The sequence below is a fragment of the Macaca nemestrina genome, chromosome 10 (assembly GCF_043159975.1).
Source record: "Macaca nemestrina isolate mMacNem1 chromosome 10, mMacNem.hap1, whole genome shotgun sequence".
In the NCBI taxonomy this organism is placed as follows: Eukaryota; Metazoa; Chordata; class Mammalia; order Primates; family Cercopithecidae; genus Macaca; species Macaca nemestrina.
The window spans coordinates 42,214,529-42,234,466 of NC_092134.1; the positions used below are offsets into that span (position 1 = coordinate 42,214,529).

A 19,938-nucleotide genomic window follows, 5' to 3' on the forward strand; every position below is an offset into this window, starting at 1 on the left:
CTAGGAGGGGGTAGGGGCATTCAGGTACCACCAAGAAGGAATGTGTCACCATTCCTTGTCCAAGATTAACTGTCCGGTGGTTAGTCCACTTGTGCAATTTTCCCCCTGTTGCCCCCTGGACCCAGGATGTGCGGGAAGACAGGGGCCCGTCTGCCTTTGTCAAAACTGAATGTTGGGCGCCTGTGTCCACCAAGAAGGTGGTGGGTTGCCCCCCTACAGAGAGAGTTAGCCGGGGCTCGGGGGGGGCTCCAGAGCCTTGACACCCCTATTCGCTATCTTCACCTAGGGTGAGGACAGCGGCAGGTTTCTTTTGGTCTTTAGGACGCTTGGGGCAATCTTTAATCCAATGTCCCCGTTCTTTGCAGTAGGCACACTGGTCTTTTTCCACTTTTGGCCGCCTTCGCTTTTCTCCCTCTCTCCCTGGTCCTTTCTCTTTTACAACTGCCGCCAGGATTTTTGTTAAATGCTTATTTCTCACTCAGTCCCTACGATCCTCTCGCTCCATCTGTTCCTTTGCTAACCTGGCTTCCCTTTCCTCAGGGGTTTCTCTCTTATTATATACTTTTTCTGCCTCCCTAACCAATTCCTGTAATCCATAGGTTTGGATTCCATCTAGCCTTTGGAGTTTTCCTTTTATATCTAATGCAGCTTGGTCTATGAATGCCATAGCTACGGTAGCCTTATGTTCTAGGGCCTCTGGATCGAATGGGGTATACATTCGGAACCCTTCCAGAAGCCTTTCCATGAAGGCTGCCGGGCTTTCATCCCTTTCCTGAGTTATGGTCCTTACCTTGGCCAAATTTGTGGGGCGCTTTCCTGCCCCTTTGAGACCCGCCAACAGAGCCTGGCGATAGATTCGGAGACTCTCCCTACCTGGTGCCGTTTCATAGTCCCAGTCTGGGCGGGTGAGGGGAAATCCCTCGTCTATTTCATTGGGAAGTTGGGTTGGGAGGCCTCCTGGTCCTGGCACATTTTTCCGGGCCTCCAGGAGGACTCGCTGCCTTTCTTCAGTGGTTAGGAGGACCTGCAAGAGTTGCTGGCAATCATCCCAAGTGGGCTGGTGAGTGAGGAGAATGGATTCTATTAACGAGGTTAGGGCCTGGGGGTCTTGGGAAAAGGAAGGGTTATGGGTTTTCCAGTTGTAGAGGTCAGAGGCAGAGAAGGGCCAGTACTGGACCGTGCGATTGACGGTACGGAGGGGAAAAAGGGAGGATTGCCAAGTAGAAGGGCCCTCTGGGTCCTCAGTCCGCCGCAAGCGGAGATGAGGAGGTGTCGGCGGCGGCGTCCGAGGGGTGAGTTTGGGCGGGGCTGGAGAAGGAGACGGGGTGGAGGGAGGGGCCGAGGGAGAAGTTGGAGAAAGGGTAGGGGCCGAGGTGGTAGAGGAAAGAGCTGGGGACAAGACAGGGGGCAAGGGTGAAGCGTAAGGTGGAGGTCCCAGAAGGGGGTTCTGAGGTGGAGGAGGCAGGGGGTCAAGAAGGAGGAGATCCCTCTGGGGTTCATCTGGGAGGACTGGCTTAGGCGGGTCTAGATTCCGATTCTTTGGGGCTTCTAAGGCAAGGAGGGTAGATTGGGATGGGGAAGGGGGATGGAGGAAGGGTTTCACCCAAGAGGGAGGATTTTGGACCAGATCCTCCCAAATAATTATGTAGGCCACCTGGTCCGGGTGTCCGAGTGGCCCAGGATCCATCACTTTTGCTTTAACCTGCAAGATAATTGAGAGGTTAAATGTTCCGTCCCGGGGCCATTCCCCATGGAGGGTTGGCCATTCGGACGAGCAGAATGTTTTTTTCCATCGTCCCTTACGGACTTCTACAGAGAGGTGGTGGGCTCGAGCCTGGACGTCAGGGAAGTGAGTCAGGGTTAGAGACAAAGGAGTCGTCAACGTCTGTCCCATTTCGTCCACGTATAATAAGGACAAAACAACAGAAACAAAAACAAAGACCAGACAAGTAAGGAGAAGCCGCGCGGCCAGAGAGTGGCGCCACAAGATCACAAAATATTCAGACGGCAGGGGTGGCCTGCCTACAGATTTGAAGAGGCTAACTGAGTCGTTAGCCTTCTCCCAGACTACCGCCAGGGCGTCCCCCACGGTGCAAGTGGGAAGGTGCTGGACACGTCTGTCCCCCTTCCCCACTTAATTCAGAAGGAGTACTCCCCAGAGTTCAGAGTTAGCCGGCAAGACAGACAGAACAAAACGAAAGTACCTGGTAGGTCCGTTCAGTCAGCAGTCCGTGGCCCGGGCCAGATGGGTCTCCGCCGGATGGGTCGGGGGTCCTTGGACGACCCCACTTCCCGGCCAATGCACCAAATGTTGGAACCGAACTGTCGATTCCCTCCTGGGCAGGGGTCGCCGCGAAGGACCACCGACACGAAATTCACAGCAGAGAGTTATTTATTACTAGCGCGCTAGGGTCCCAAGCTCTAAGTTGGCCCTGGGACCCCGACTGCTTGTTACAGGCTGTTTATATAGGCAAATACAAGTTCAAACACAGCTTAGGGCGCGAAATTCAAACAAAGCTTTAGGCGCGTGGTAATTGGGTCTAGCTATGGCCTGAGCAAGGTGTTTTGTTCTAATTGGTTAGAGCAGGACCTTATGAGGTTTTTTTCTTGGAGTTGCTGATTCCGGGAACTTCGAGGCAGGGTGGGACCCCTGGAATTGGCAGGGTGGGACCCCATGGGGTTGTTTCCCGGAATTGGCAGGGTGGGACCCTATCAGGGTGGGACCCTATCGAGGCAGGGTGGGACCCTATCCAGAGCCACCTGGTGTTAACTTTTTTCTATGTGAGGCCTAGTTTCTAAGTTTTATGAGGCCTAGTTTCAGTACCACAGACATGCCTTTTTCCAGTTTTATAAAATAAAGAAAATGGTGTACAGGTTGGACAAAGATGCAAAGATCAGCACCGGCTTTTTGTATGCAACAGTGACTTCCCACTGGTCTAGTGCCTTATTTCAAGCACCATGGAGAGACCATTTCCTGAGGCCAGAGTAGTCCTCCAAATACTTCAGCCTCTGGAAAATCAGCAAAAAGACGGACTGAGATACTTAGTGCCATCAGGGTAAGAGGAGACTCCCAGCAGACAGTACTGACTTATTCATTAGGTACAGTAGGCACAGTGCCCACAGCTTGCAGGAGTCTTTGGAACATATGAAAATATTTAGTTTCTTTTAAAATAAAGAGAACGTGGTAATAATAATGTATGTGCAATAATCAGTGAAACCTGGATTATATTCTTTTCTGTAGCAATAAGCCATAAAATAGAGTTTATCTAATTTTTTATGAAGAAAGGGGTCCATGGAAGTCTTAATGAGGTCCTGCCTACAAGAACATTATTGATGATAACAGATTTCCCCCACAAATGGCATAGAATAACTTTCTGTCCTCACAGCCTACTCAGCATACAATTATTACAGAATCTGGGGGAAGATGAGTCTTTAGCAAGAAATAAAATGAAATAAACAAAATAAAATACTGGGATAAAAAGGGCAATATTATACAAATGTTATGGTGCTAGCCAACATTCTCACAGGCATTATGACTGCCTCCCAATAAGGTTGCTTTGCAGATATAGTTTTACATGAACCCTAAGACAAAGTGCTTACTATAACTCTTAAAATGTGATGATAATATTTTAGTGATGATGCTAAATGTATCATATTTAAGTGGCCATTTCAAATACCTCACATTCTTATTTGAAAACTCTAAATTTAAAACTGACTTCTGATTAAAACATAACATATTTTTAAGCATCAAATTGCTTTCTTTTCCTATTCAGTTGTTATATATGTTTATTTTTCTCTAAACATTACAGGTTAATTTGCCAAGAAAAAAATGAACACTGCATCCTACTGCCCCAGAATACATTATACTTTAAAACTACTTATAAGCAAACATGACCAGGCTAACAATTCCCATCTAAGTATTTCTGAGTGTTCAGATTTTTCAGATGTGATAACTACAACATGCTGTGTTAATCCTCTGCAAATCTTGAACTGTTATAGGATCAATAATAACTTCAAAAGGTTGTAGCAAATAATACCTACACATAGTACTATGATTTGTAAAACTGGCATTTCTTATTTCTCTGAATCTATAGAAACATTGTCTTTGTCATCACAAAGTTAACTCCCTCTTCAAAATTTGCTTAAAATGACTCGAGGATTTATAAATGGAAAAAAACCACAATGGTGTTCCCTGATGCACAACACACCTCAAAAATCTGCAAACTAACCCCCAAATTTCCCAAATTGTTAAGAGAAAACAATATGTCCCTTTGAATCTCTATCCCACCTTTGAAAAGCTAGAAAGGCTTAATACTTTGTACTCAGACTTTGTGACCACAAGATGGCGTTGACCCTTTGGTTTTAAAATCCTGTTGCGTGGATGTCAGCAATAGGAAAAGGCAAGCCTGACAGAACATATATTTTTAAGCATCAAATTGTTTTTTCTTCTATTCAATGGCTATATATGTTTATTTTTCTCTAAATATTACAGGTTATTTGCCAAGAAAAAAATGAACACTGCATACTACTGCCACAGAATACATTATACTTTAAAACTACTTTAAGCAAACATGCATTCTATTTTTGTATCACATAGCACTGTATTAGTGACATAGATGGATCTAAAAAATATTTGTTGAATTTAATTTATCTGACTGGATTGGGCATATCCAACTTCTCTCTGAAGAATTTTATTTACAAGTTTAATTGGCAGAGGTTTGCTTTTTCAAAGTCAATTGAAAAATGCTAAAGTATAATAAATAAAAGCACCCAATTCTACGCACAAGAATAAAAGGTAATTAATATTGCAACCTGGAATTGTTTAAAAGTTGAATTTATGATAAAACACAAAAATGAGGTGTTTACTTCTCAGTTTGTTTTGTATAGGAACGGTTGCTGACTATATTTTGAATGAGCTACTACTGCCATCAAGTGTTAGAACTCTTCATTTCAAGTCACACAAATGCACAAAAACCAACACCAAAATTGCAATATGTTTTCAACTTAAAAACGTAATGCTCTGCACAACATAAAACATAGCAGAACCTACGCCCCAACCCCTCCACACTGCGTGTCCACGGGGACGTGGGCCTTGCTTCTAACCCACAGAGGATGGCAGAGGTGATAGAAAGCCAAGGATTATGTCAAGGCAAGAATGTCAAGGCCAGGATTACGATAAACAGCCACACATTTTCACACACACACGTGTATATGTCTGTATTTACATCTGCAACTTTCCATCTTGCTAGGAGAAACTACGGAGATTATCTTTGCCAGTTTGATGATGTGAGCAGCCCTGTTGAGGAAGCCCACAGTTCTTGCTGTGGGCAGTGTCTAAACTGCCCTTAGCCTCTAAGACTAGTGGGTGGCCTCAAGTCCTAAAGATGGCCTCCAGCCAACAGACAGCTAAAAGGCAGGGCCATCAGTCTTAGAGCCACAGGGAATAAATTCTGCCAATGCCATAAATGATCTTAGGTGTGAATTTTTCTGAGTTGAGCACATCAACGAGAACTCAAACCATTCAAAACCTTAATTACAGTCTGTAGCAGTCTGTTCTCATGCTGCTAGTAAAGACATACCTGTAACTGCATAATTTATAAAGAAAAAGAGGTTTAATGGACTCACAGTTCTACTCGGCTGGGGAGGCCTCGCACTTATGGCAGAAGATAAAGGAGGAGCAAAATCACATCTTACATGGCAGCAGGCAAGAGAGAATATGAAGCAAGTGAAAGGTGTTTCCCTTAGAATACCATCAGATCTCGTGAGACTTATTCACTACCATGAGAACATTATGGGGAAACCACCCTCATGATTCAATTATCTCCCACCGGGTCCTTCCCATAACATGTGGGAATTATGGGAGTTACAATTCAAGATGAGATTTGGGTAGGGACACAGCCAAACCATATCACAGCCTGTTGAACCCCTGGACAGAGGACCCACTAAGCTATTCCTGGACTCCTGACTCCTGAAAACCTTGAGATAATAAATGTATATTGTTTTAAGGAACCAAGGTTGTGGTCATTTGTTATGCAGCAACAGAAAACTAATACAATATTCAACAACAGGATGAATGTGTTATATTCAATATTGAATCAGAATATTTCATTTCATGGTACTGAAAGAATATGGGTCAATTAAAAATGTGTCCTTACATTGGTCAACAGGTACAAAGTTACAGGTACGGAGAAGGAGTAAGTTTGGTGTTCTAATGCACATCAAGGTGACTACAATGAACACTAATGTCTTGTGTATTTCAAAATAGCCAAGAGAGGATTTTAAATTCTCACCAAAATTAAATGACAAATACTTGAAGTAATAAACTAATTAGCCTAATTTGATCATTCCATAAAGTATATATGTATGGAAACATCACATGGTGCTATATACACACACACACACACACACACACACACAATCATTTGTCATTAAAAAAACTATAAAAGTGTGTCTTTAAAAATTAAATAAGTGTCTGACTTTTTAACATGCTTCAGTGGTAAATTTTCTTGGACGATTTACCAGTACATTCAAAACTTGTATTATAAGTGCAATCTTTGTAAAACTAAAATCATAATCAAAATAATAAATTGCTGCTTCTCTTAAGAAAATTTGGGCAAGGCAATAACGTGTCAATGCTTTTTAGTAGGGAGAATAAATATTCTCACTATGCAAAAAGTATATAATGCCAAGGTTAGCTGTATAAAGGTCACATCAACTGATCAAAAAATGATGTCCTTAATTACCTGTAAAATGAGTTAACCATCTATTTTAAAACAAAAAGAAAGGCCGGGCGCGGTGGCTCAAGCCTGTAATCCCAGCACTTTGGGAGGCCGAGACGGGCAGATCACGAGGTCGGGAGATCGAGACCATCCTGGCTAACACGGTGAAACCCCGTCTCTACTAAAAAAATACAAAAAAATAGCCGGGCGAGGTGGCGGGCGCCTGTAGTCCCAGCTACTTGGGAGGCTGAGGCAGGAGAATGGCGTGAACCTGGGAGGCGGAGCTTGCAGTGAGCTGAGATCCGGCCACTGCACTCCAGCCTGGGCAACAGAGCGAGACTCCGTCTCAAAAAAAAAAAAAAAAAAAAAAAAAAAAAAAAAAAAAAAAAAAAGAAACTGGTTGGAATTCCAATACAGCAACATGGTCCATCTGTAATGCTCTCAATTAAAACCCATTTTTGCATGACACATAGGTCCTTAGAAAAAAATAAATCTGGGCTCTCACCATTCAATTTTGCGTAAGCAGAGCAGGGTCAGAATAACTGCCAAAGGTGAGTCCATATCTAGAAAGGGATACTGCAGGCTAAACATGTCAGCATTCTGTACTTTTGAGTCAAACAGGCTTGTCCTCAGCAAACCCCAGAGCAAATGAAATTAAATGAAGCCTGTGGATTCTACAGGTCTCAGGGCAAATGTTGGAGTCCTGATCCAAAACCCCCTACACTGTTCTCTATTTTCAGCCAGGAATGCATAAATGACCTTTGCTAGCTTCAAGGCTTTCACACATTCTGCTTTTCTGGCATTTAATGGAGCCTTATATAGACCGAAGTTCCTAGCGGTCAGTGTTCCATTTTGTGCAATTCCACTCAGCATAGAAAAGCAATAAAGGGAGAGACACTGAGACAGTTTTCTCTAGGATCGAGTATGGTAGCACTTTTCTTGACGTTTTACAAAAAAGGACAAGAAAAGGACACAAGCCAGGGTCGGGATGCCTATTTTTACATCAAGCACAAGTGTCTTTACATGTACGATATCACCTCTTTTGTAAGTCATTAAGTATTTAAATATAAGGATGACGGTTAACAGTTACTGAGTACTTACAGGGTACCTGCACTAAGTGCTTTAAGGAATTACAGTAAGTCCCTCACTTTGCATCATAGGTTCGTGGAAACTGCTACTTTTAAATGAAAAGACATATACTGAAACGTGGTTTTGTTATGGTTGTTGTTTTGCCTCAGCAATGTTATAAGGAAATGATATTGAGCAAAACATTATTAGAGGACCTGCTATATGCATTTAACTCTTTACACAACTGTATGGAAAAGGTAGTATAATCGGGGGCGGAGCAAGACGGCCAAATAGGAACAGCTCCAGTCTCCAACTCCCAGCACGAGCGACACAGAAGACCGGTGATTTCTGCATTTTCAACTGAGGTACTGGGTTCATCTCACTGGGGAGTGCCGGAGGATCGGTGCTGGTCAGCTGCTGCAGCCCGACCAGCGAGAGCTGAAGCAGGGCGAGGCATTGCCTCACCTGGGAAGCGCAAGGGGGAAGGGAATCCCTTTTCCTAGCCAGGGGAACTGAGACACACAACACCTGGAAAATTGGGTAACTCCCACCCCAATACTGTGCTTTAAGCAAACTGGCACACCAGGAGATCATATCCCACACCTGGCCGGGAGGGTCCCACACCCACGGAGCCTCCCTCATTGCTAGCACAGCAGTCTGTGATCTACTGGCAAGGCAGCAGCGAGGCTGGGGGAGGGGCGCCCGCCATTGCTAAGGCTTAAGTAGGTAAACAAAGCCGCTGGGAAGCTCGAACTGGGTGGAGCTCACAGCAGCTCAAGAAAACCTGCCTGTCTCTGTAGACTCCACCTCTGGGGACAGGGCACAGTAAACAATAACAAACACAGCAGAAAACTCTGCAGACGCAAACGACTCTGTCTGACAGCTTTGAAGAGAGCAGTGGATCTCCCAACACGGAGGCTGAGATCTGAGAAGGGACAGACTCCCTGCTCAAGTGGGTCCCTAACCCCTGAGCAGCCTAACTGGGAGACATCCCCCACTAGGGGCAGTCTGACACCCCACACCTCACAGGGTGGAGTACACCCCTGAGAGGAAGCTTCCAAAGCAAGAATCAGACAGGTACACTCGCTGTTCAGAAATATTCTATCTTCTGCAGCCTCTGCTGCTGATACCCAGGCAAACAGGGTCTGGAGTGGACCTCAAGCAATCTCCAACAGACCTACAGCTGAGGGTCCTGACTGTTAGAAGGAAAACTATCAAACAGGAAGGACACCTACACCAAAACCCCATCAGTACATCACCATCATCAAAGACCAGAGGCAGATAAAACCACAAAGATGGGGAAAAAGCAGGGCAGAAAAGCTGGAAATTCAAAAAATAAGAGCGCATCTCCCCCGGCAAAGGAGCGCAGCTCATCGCCAGCAACAGATCAAAGCTGGATGGAGAATGACTTTGACGAGATGAGAGAAGAAGTCTTCAGTCCATCAAATTTCTCAGAGCTAAAGGAGGAATTACGTACCCAGCGCAAAGAAACTAAAAATCTTGAAAAAAAAGTGGCAGAATTGATGGCTAGAGTAATTAATGCAGAGAAGGTCATAAACGAAATGAAAGAGATGAAAACCATGACACGAGAAATACGTGACAAATGCACAAGCTTCAGTAACCGACTCGATCAACTGGAAGAAAGAGTATCAGCGATTGAGGATCAAATGAATGAAATGAAGCGAGAAGAGAAACCAAAAGAAAAAAGAAGAAAAAGAAATGAACAAAGCCTGCAAGAAGTATGGGATTATGTAAAAAGACCAAATCTACGTCTGATTGGGGTGCCTGAAAGTGAGGGGGAAAATGGAACCAAGTTGGAAAACACTCTTCAGGATATCATCCAGGAGAACTTCCCCAACCTAGTAGGGCAGGCCAACATTCAAATCCAGGAAATACAGAGAACGCCACAAAGATACTCCTCGAGAAGAGCAACTCCAAGACACATAATTGCCAGATTCACCAAAGTTGAAATGAAGGAAAAATTCTTAAGGGCAGCCAGAGAGAAAGGTCGGGTTACCCACAAAGGGAAGCCCATCAGACTAACAGCAGATCTCTCGGCAGAAACTCTCCAAGCCAGAAGAGAGTGGGGGCCAATATTCAACATTCTTAAAGAAAAGAATTTTAAACTCAGAATTTCATATCCAGCCAAACTAAGTTTCATAAGTGAAGGAGAAATAAAATCCTTTACAGATAAGCAAATGCTTAGAGATTTTGTCACCACTAGGCCTGCCTTACAAGAGACCCTGAAGGAAGCACTAAACATGGAAAGGAACAACCAGTACCAGCCATTGCAAAAACATGCCAAAATGTAAAGACCATCGAGGCAAGGAAGAAACTGCATCAACTAACGAGCAAAATAACCAGTTAATATCATAATGGCAGGATCAAGTTCACACATAACAATCTTAACCTTAAATGTAAATGGACTAAATGCTCCAATTAAAAGACATAGACTGGCAAACTGGATAAAGAGTCAAGACCCATCAGTCTGCTGTATTCAGGAGACCCATCTCACACGCAGAGACATACATAGGCTCAAAATAAAGGGATGGAGGAAGATTTACCAAGCAAATGGAGAACAAAAAAAAGTGGGAGTTGCAATACTAGTCTCTGATAAAACAGACTTTAAACCATCAAAGATCAAAAGAGACAAAGAAGGCCATTACATAATGTTAAAGGGATCAATTCAACAGGAAGAGCTAACTATCCTAAATATATATGCACCCAATACAGGAGCACCCAGATTCATAAAGCAAGTCCTTAGAGACTTACAAAGAGACTTAGACTCCCATACAATAATAATGGCAGACTTCAACACTCCACTGTCAACATTAGACAGATCAATGAGACAGAAAGTTAACAAGGATATCCAGGAATTGAACTCATCTCTGCAGCAAGCAGACCTAATAGACATCTATAGAACTCTCCACCCCAAATCAACAGAATATACATTCTTCTCAGCACCACATCGTACTTACTCCAAAATTGACCACGTAATTGGAAGTAAAGCACTCCTCAGCAAATGTACAAGAACAGAAATTATAACAAACTGTCTCTCAGACCACAGTGCAATCAAACTAGAACTCAGGACTAAGAAACTCAATCAAAACCGCTCAACTACATGGAAACTGAACAACCTGCTCCTGAATGACTACTGGATACATAACGAAATGAAGGCAGAAATAAAGATGTTCTTTGAAACCAATGAGAACAAAGATACAACATACCAGAATCTCTGGGACACATTTAAAGCAGTGTGTAGAGGGAAATTTATAGCACTAAATGCCCACAAGAGAAAGCAGGAAAGATCTAAAATTGACACTCTAACATCGCAATTAAAAGAACTAGAGAAGCAAGAGCAAACACATTTGAAAGCTAGCAGAAGGCAAGAAATAACTAAGATTAGAGCAGAACTGAAAGAGATAGAGACACAAAAAACCCTCCAAAAAATCAATGAATCCAGGAGTTGGTTTTTTGAAAAGATCAACAAAATTGATAGACCACTAGCAAGACTAATAAAGAAGAAAAGAGAGAAGAATCAAATCGACACAATTAAAAATGATAAAGGGGATATCACCACCGACCCCACAGAAATACAAACTACCATCAGAGAATACTATAAACACCTCTACGCAAATAAACTGGAAAATCTAGAAGAAATGGATAATTTCCTGGACACTTACACTCTTCCAAGACTAAACCAGGAAGAAGTTGAATCCCTGAATAGACCAATAGCAGGCTCTGAAATTGAGGCAATAATTAATAGCCTACCAACCAAAAAAAGTCCAGGACCAGATGGATTCACAGCTGAATTCTACCAGAGGTACAAGGAGGAGTTGGTACCATTCCTTCTGAAACTATTCCAAGCAATAGAAAAAGAGGGAATCCTCCCTAACTCATTTTATGAGGCCAACATCATCCTGATACCAAAGCCTGGCAGAGACACAACAAAAAAAGAGAATTTTAGACCAATATCCCTGATCAACATCAATGCAAAAATCCTCAATAAAGTACTGGCAAACCGGATTCAGCAACACATCAAAAAGCTTATTCACCATGATCAAGTGGGCTTCATCCCTGGGATGCAAGGCTGGTTCAACATTCGCAAATCAATAAACATAATCCAGCATATAAACAGAACCAAAGACAAGAACCACATGATTATCTCAATAGATGCAGAAAAGGCTTTTGACAAAATTCAACAGCCCTTCATGCTAAAAACGCTCAATAAATTTGGTATTGATGGAACATACCTCAAAATAATAAGAGCTATCTATGACAAACCCACAGCCAATATCATACTGAATGGGCAAAAACTGGAAAAATTCCCTTTGAAAACTGGCACAAGACAGGGATGCCCTCTCTCACCACTCCTATTCAACATAGTGTTGGAAGTTCTGGCTAGGGCAATCAGGCAAGAGAAAGAAATCAAGGGTATTCAGTTAGGAAAAGAAGAAGTCAAATTGTCCCTATTTGCAGATGACATGATTGTATATTTAGAAAACCCCATTGTCTCAGTCCAAAATCTCCTTAAGCTGATAAGCAACTTCAGCAACGTCTCAGGATACAAAATTAATGTGCAAAAATCACAAGCATTCTTATACACCAGTAACAGACAAACAGAGAGCCAAATCAGGAATGAACTTCCATTCACAATTGCTTCAAAGGAATAAAATACCTAGGAATCCAACTTACAAGGGATGTAAAGGACCTCTTCAAGGAGAACTACAAACCACTGCTCAGTGAAATCAAAGAGGACACAAACAAATGGAAGAACATACCATGCTCATGGATAGGAAGAATCAATATTGTGAAAATGGCCATACTGCCCAAGGTAATTTATAGATTCAATGCCATCCCCATCAAGCTACCAACGAGTTTCTTCACAGAATTGGAAAAAACTGCTTTAAAGTTCATATGGAACCAAAAAAGAGCCCACATCTCCAAGACAATCCTAAGTCAAAAGAACAAAGCTGGAGGCATCACGCTACCTGACTTCAAACTATACTACAAGGCTACAGTAACCAAAACAGCATGGTACTGGTACCAAAACAGAGATATAGACCAATGGAACAGAACAGAGTCCTCAGAAATAATACCACACATCTACAGCCATCTGATCTTTGACAAACCTGAGAGAAACAAGAAATGGGGAAAGGATTCCCTATTTAATAAATGGTGCTGGGAAAATTGGCTAGCCATAAGTAGAAAGCTGAAACTGGATCCTTTCCTTACTCCTTATACGAAAATTAATTCAAGATGGACTAGAGACTTAAATGTTAGATCTAATACCATAAAAATCCTAGAGGAAAACCTAGGTAGTACCATTCAGGACATAGGCATGGGCAAAGACTTCATGTCTAAAACACCAAAAGCAACAGCAGCAAAAGCCAAAATTGACAAATGGGATCTAATTAAACTAAAGAGCTTCTGCACAGCAAAAGAAACTACCATCAGAGTGAACAGGCAACCTACAGAATGGGAGAAAATTTTTGCAATCTATTCATCTGACAAAGGGCTAATATCCAGAACCTACAAAGAACTCAAACAAATTTACAAGAAAAAAACAAACAACCCCATCAAAAAGTGGGCAAAGAATATGAACAGACATTTCTCAAAAGAAGACATTCATACAGCCAACAGACACATGAAAAAATGCTCATCATCACTGGCCATCAGAGAAATGCAAATCAAAACCACAATGAGATACCCTCTCACACCAGTTAGAATGGCGATCATTAAAAAGTCAGGAAACAACAGGTGCTGGAGAGGATGTGGAGAAATAGGAACACTTTTACACTGTTGGTGGGATTGTAAACTAGTTCAACCATTATGGAAAACAGTATGGCGATTCCTCAAGGATCTAGAACTAGATGTACCATATGACCCAGCCATCCCATTACTGGGTATATACCCAAAGGATTATAAATTATGCTGCTATAAAGACACATGCACACGTATGTTTATTGCGGCACTATTCACAATAGCAAAGACTTGGAATCAACCCAAATGTCCATCAGTGACAGATTGGATTAAGAAAATGTGGCACATATACACCATGGAATACTATGCAGCCATCAAAAAGGATGAGTTTGTGTCCTTTGTAGGGACATGGATGCAGCTGGAAACCATCATTCTTAGCAAACTATCACAAGAACAGAAAACCAAACACCGCATGTTCTCACTCATAGGTGGGAACTGAACAATGAGATCACTTGGACTCAGGAAGGGGAACATCACACACCGGGGCCTATCATGGGGAGGGGGGAGGGGAGAGGGGGGAGGGATTGCATTGGGAGTTACACCTGATGTAAATGACGAGTTGATGGGTGCAGCACACCAACAAGGCACAAGTATACATATGTAACAAACCTGCATGTTATGCACATGTACCCTACAACTTAAAGTATAATAATAATAAATAAATAAATAAATAAATAAATAAATAAATAAATAAAAGAGAGATACTAAAATAACTGGGCTTATTTGACATATTCAAGTACATGGGCAGCATTGTCAAATAATAAAAGTAATGCCAAATTTTCTTTGAAAAAAAAAAAGCTTATTTTGGTTATAAATGATAATTTAATAAATATATTAGAGAAAAAAAGGTAGTATAATCGTGGTATGGGTAAGGAAACTGAGGCTTACAGAGATAAATAATTGGTGAGTTGAAGTTGAACCCCATTTATTTAAATTAAAACCCATATGCTTAACCACAGTGCTTTAAAGGCTTCCTGTGTACAGACTGTATGGTCAGTGAAGGGACAAAAGGAAAAACAATCTGAATATTCCTCTTCCCAAGGACAAACCTGTGGTATTCATCCTGGTAATAATAATATTTGTTTAATTGAGGTACATATGTATGGTATATTACCGATAACAAAGTACGTTCCCAAATGCATGTCATTTAGTTATCACAAGGGTCCTACTGATGGTTTGGTAGAACATACAGCAATGCCATTAATAATCTAACTTTAGCATCAAACAGGCTTAGGCTTAAATAGTAGCCCGAAAATGTATTAGCCCCACAACCATGGGGAAATTAACCCCTCAGTTCCCTCATCTGTGACAGGTGATAAGATACGCCTACCTCTCAGGGTAGATGACAGGATTATGTGTCAGGAAGCACATGCAATAATAAATGTTTGTGGCCTTGTTTTATGTATTATGAATTCCATTTCCCCGGAGTAAGAAGAGTTGGCACCGGCCAGAAGGTAAGAGGTTGGGCCAAGTTTTCTTTCTCCAGTAATTTTCCATTAATTTTCCATTAATACAAAAGAGGTGATATAGTACATGTAAAGACACTTGTGCTTGATGTAAAAATAGGCATCCCTACCCTGGCTTGTGTCATTTTACCCTCCAAAGGTGTAGAATGTGGGGTTTTCAAAACTCAAGTTCTCCCGCCCCCACCGGGTTCAGATGAAGGCCCATCTTCTAAACCCCTGCCTCAAGGTGACACAAAGCTTTCGGATAAACTGCCTCCAGACGTGCTTGAATTGAGCAGCACAAACCCAGCCTGAGCCCCTCTTCGCCTCCCCCAAACGCTACGTCACAAGCCCCCTGCGAATGTTCACCTAGAGCCTGGTTCCAACCAGAACCCGGTCTTGCACACAGGGAGGACGATTTCGACCCCAATTGGCTGTTGCCCTGGGCGACCAAGGACGCGGTGGGCACGCGGGAGACCACAGCCAGTATTTAAAGGCTGCCGCTGCCCTCGCCACCCCAGTCCTGCCAGGACGGCGACAGTGAAGCACCTGGGTTGAGAGGTAGCAGCAGGTAACTGCGCAACCCCTGCCTCCCCCGGCCCCAGCCCGTGCCTCAGCAGAGCCGGGTGTGGGGGGGACCCGGGAGTGGGTCTCACTGCGTGTCGCCTGCCAACACCTTCCTCCCCCACCATCCTTGCCCAGCCCCAGTCCCACCCAGCACACCTGGGTGAGACAACCCAGGTGCGAAGGACAAGCGATTACTACCGAAGAGCTCGCAAACCAGGAAGAGAGCGGCCTCCTGGAGAGAAAACGTGATCCCAGGGGTAGACACGTGGCACTGCGTGGAGAGACAGGGTGACGAGACGAGGCTCTTCTGACCGTCCTATCTGGCAAAACTTGACGACAGCTTCTGGGTCGCTACCATCTAGACCTCTCAGAGCTCCCCGAACGATGACTCAGACCCTCGACACAAGGGAAGACCCTCTGAACCTGGGCGGCGGTGGCTGGGCACACTCTGCCTCCTTGAGCTCCTGGTCGTCCTGCCATCGAAGGCGCCAGGGCGCTCCAGTGTACAATAGGCCGCACCGCTATAGCCCCAAGACCGAGTATGGGCCCCCAAGGAAGCAGCCGAAGCAACAGCACGGCCCGGGCTTTTGGTTCCAACCACCCGTGTGCTTTAACTGGGGGTGCTGGGGAGGGCCCTGGCGCCCACCCCCTCCAGGATTCCGGAAGTTCCATTGCCCAGTGCAAGTGTTTCGGGTGTATGGCCTGCACCCTCTCTGCTTTTGCTGCTGCTCCTGCTGGAACGGGTCCTGGAACCCTAGCTGGGCGAGGCCCCCAGGCAGGAAGAAGCGCTGGGGCCGCAGGGGTCGCGGCCTGCGCCACCACCCTCGCCGCTCCTCCCCGCGGAGCCCGCCAGCGAATGTGAGCACGCTGCCGCGGCCGGTCAAGCTGTACGAGTGGAGAGAGCCTGGCATGCGAGCGCCGCCCAACACCACCCAATTCATCATGAACCAGATCTACGAGGACATGCGGCAGCAGGAGAAGCTGGAGCGTCAGCAGGAGGCGCTGAGGGCGCAGAAGGCCCCGGTGAGCGGCGAGGCCTCCCCGGCCAGATCCTCCGGAAACGACGCGCCCCCTGGCGGCAGCGAGGAAACCTGGGGACTGCAGGAAGCTCTGTATGGCTTTGTGCAGAATCCCTCTCTAGCATTCAGTCCTAAACCAGAGGAAAACCAGTCTCTTGCCCCGTTGCTGGTGGAGGAAGAGGAGAAGAAAAATGATGATGAGGAGGAGTATGACCAGGAGGTGTGTGATGCAAAGGAGGTGAGCGAGGAGGAGGAAGAAGAGGTTGAAGATGAGGAAGAAGAGGTCGAAGATGAGGAAGAAGAGGTGGAAGATGAGGAAGAGGAAGAGGTCGAAGATGAGGAGGAGGAAGAGGTCGAAGAGGCTGAATATGTGGAGGAGGAGGAGGAGGAGGAGGAGGAGGAGGAGGAGGAGGAGGAGGAAGAGGAGGAGGTAGAAGGGGAAGAGGAGGTCCTGGAGGAGAACGAGCAGAGAGGGGAAGAATTTCATTTGCCTCTGGAAATGCCTTTATCAATCTTCGTAGAGGCTGAAGAAAAGAGAGAGAACTTTATAAGCTGCACTTTTTTAAACCCAGAGCAGATAATTCCCAAAGTGCCACAGGAATCCCTGTTCACTGCACAGGACTTTAACTGTTAGACATCAGAAAAGGGATTGAGGAAAGGGATGGAACTGATTTGAGGCTAAACTGGATTAGCAATTTATTAAAAACTGATTAAAAAGTGAGTTCCATTAATAAACAGATGTAAACACCTTCTTTGGCCATTATAAAATGCTTAAAATTTGATGCGTATGTGTATGACTATGGGTGGTGGTGGGGGAGCTTTCAAATATAATTTTACTGGAACTGATTAAAGGCCAAGTATTTTATTACTACCATTAGAATATTTTCACCTGGTGTTTTCCCCTCTAGAAAACAAAGTTGCTGTTTTTTTTTTAAATCTATAAATGCTGGAAAAGCGTTTGTTTTTGAACAAATTTATACAACTTAGCCACTTAATGAGCTTGGCATGAAGAGATAGTTTGTTACATGCATAAGAAAGCACATTCTAACGCTACTGAATGTTCACCAGTGCTCTTAACATAACTGAAGCCATTTTCAATCCCTGTATTTTTTTTCAACAATATTTTACCTCGTAGATTTTTCCACCATCAGAGTTCATTTTTGAGGGCTGTATTTTGTTAACCCCATTTGCAGTCTCTTGTGGCATCGCTTATTGATATTCCTTGTTCCACAGTGCTATGGATCTTCCTCAGAAAAACATGAAGTTGCTTCTGTGGAACTGGTTATCTGCCATGGCCTCAACAATCCATAATCCAGTCATGGAGAGGATTCCCCATGGTCAGAAGTCAACTTGCACATCTAGTTAAAGTCCAAGGTAACTGCAAACAATGGAACATAGCTTAGGTTTTGAAGCCTCTTTATTGGATAGAGTCTTTATCCTAAGTTCTGAGGAGCCATAAAAAATGTTTTGCAGAATAGATTTTTTTAGAGAAAAAGATTATTGACCTTTTGGGGGTGGAATATCTTATTTCATTTTTCAATTTGTCTTTGTTATAAAGGAGAGTAAAAGATGTGTAAGCGTGAGTCTGTGTGAGCTGATTTCTGATGTCTAAACAGCAATTACTTATGGAGAATACATCATTCAAAATAATAGCTTTTGTTCAAACATTTTTAGGAAGTAATAATACATTTCTTCCTGGACAGTTGATAAAAGTTCCATCCATAGCATATTTCCAGAATATCCCTAGATGATGAATTTAAACATGCCTTCTCAGAAATTACATCTTTTGACTTTGAACCACAAGTTAGCATTTATTTGTCGAAGAGAAGAATGTGTGGTGATGTTTTACCTGAATGTTGATTGTTACTGATACATTGCAGTTTTCAAGGTGATAAACTTGTTATTAAATAATAAAAAGTATTAAATAAAAGTACCTTGCCTCTCATTTCTCATTATTTAAATATCACAAATCCATGCAGCAATGCTTCAGTGGTCAAAAGGATGAATAGAAGAAAGGGGCAAAAACTTAGGAATTTTAAAATTACACCAAACATTCCAAATTGCAGTGGTGAATAACCAAAACTCTAAGAAATCTTTACTTTCTACAAGATGTAATTTCTGAATGACCTATAAAATTAAAAGTAGCCATCCCTATGTGTTTTACTGTTCTAATACATATATGCAGAGGGAAATCAAGAATCCAGCTCCTGAAGCTAGGTAATAAATCCATGCAAGTCATAACCCATAAATACTTTACTCACGACACTTAATCAAAAGGTCAAACTTAGGTATATTCTCACTGGAGAAGACTTTTTTTCATTTAGGATTGAATTTATTCACAATCCCATCTGGATATTTCTCCATTTCTTCCTGCGAAATATTTTAAATTTAAGAATTCACAACATATTAATAGCCTTCATATGCAAAGGTGTTATTCACTAGTTATTTTAAGGGACGTAAACATATGCAATGCCTCAGGAGTCTACATTCTTGCTCATGAACCATTATTCAACAAATATTGAACTACTGGAGGCCAAGCAAAATGAGTTAGATGGATTGCTCATTGCAAGTGGTCTGAAGGAAATGTACCACTATAAAAACATAGATCACTAGCGAACCCAGGAGTAAGGCTGAGGCTGTTTATTGTGGGCAGAGGGACCCCTAAGTCTAAAGGCCAAGAGCTGAGAGGAGCTTGATGCCTTTGAGGAACTGAGGATAGAAAGACCAGCATGTCTGGAAGCAACGGCCAATGACAAGTGAGAGAAGGGTGCAGAAACCATATTATCTACTCACTTTTATGCCATCTGTATCTTCTGAAATGGACACCAGCAAAACATAATGAGAGGAAAAAACTATTAGTCATTGATGATTCTCTACCTGACCTTTTTTTTCTTTTAATAATTAGCCAGATACTGTGATGCTTTACTAATCCTGACGGGTAATATGAAATAATTAAACCATGTTAGGGGTTGAAGGGATTGGTCATCCAGGAACACTCACCATTCTAACCACCCACTATCATGTAATGAGGGGGATATTAGGGTTTCCTGCTCAGCATGATTGGAGCACCACAGTTCTCAACTCCCATGGAGAGCCTCTTGCAAAATTTATTCAGTAAAACTTGATGATCCCATAGCCTTTACAGTGTTTGTATGGCTCTGAAAAACCCAGTCTTTAGTTTTAGAGGTATGTGTACACTTGAAGAGAAAATACAATTTTCCAAAATAAATTCATTATTATTAAAATCATTTCAAACTTTGTCAGGTGAACACAGTGAGGATGAAGTGCCTGTTAGGCATTTCTCTCAAGAATGGAGCTATTTTGCCAATTGTCAGAAGAATAATATTATAAATCATA

The 19,938-nt window shown here is 43.0% G+C and overlaps 1 protein-coding gene and 1 long non-coding RNA gene across 3 annotated transcripts in view; both read left to right on the forward strand.

Moving 5' to 3' along the window:
* Positions 1-15,395: 15,395 nt before the first annotated feature.
* The window catches only part of LOC105483746 (uncharacterized), a 38,126-nt gene continuing 33,583 nt past the window's right edge, over positions 15,396-19,938 (forward strand). The window contains exons 1-2 of one of the 2 annotated variants that reach the window (XR_988543.2): positions 15,396-15,566; positions 17,815-18,511. This is a non-coding gene — a long non-coding RNA (uncharacterized lncRNA). Of the gene's footprint in view, positions 15,567-17,814; positions 18,512-19,938 lie in introns of those variants that run through there. The other variant, XR_011608982.1, reaches the window with a different exon arrangement.
* Positions 15,520-17,332, forward strand: LOC105483745 (coiled-coil glutamate rich protein 1). The gene has a single exon (XM_011744724.2). It carries the CDS (start codon positions 15,947-15,949, stop codon positions 17,213-17,215), a length of 1,269 nt encoding a protein of 422 aa, XP_011743026.2. The 5' UTR covers positions 15,520-15,946; the 3' UTR covers positions 17,216-17,332.

Coding starts and splice junctions, on each gene's coding strand:
- LOC105483745 (XM_011744724.2), top strand. CDS start 15,947: ATGACTCAGACCCTCGACACAAGGGAAGACCCTCTGAACCTGGGCGGC.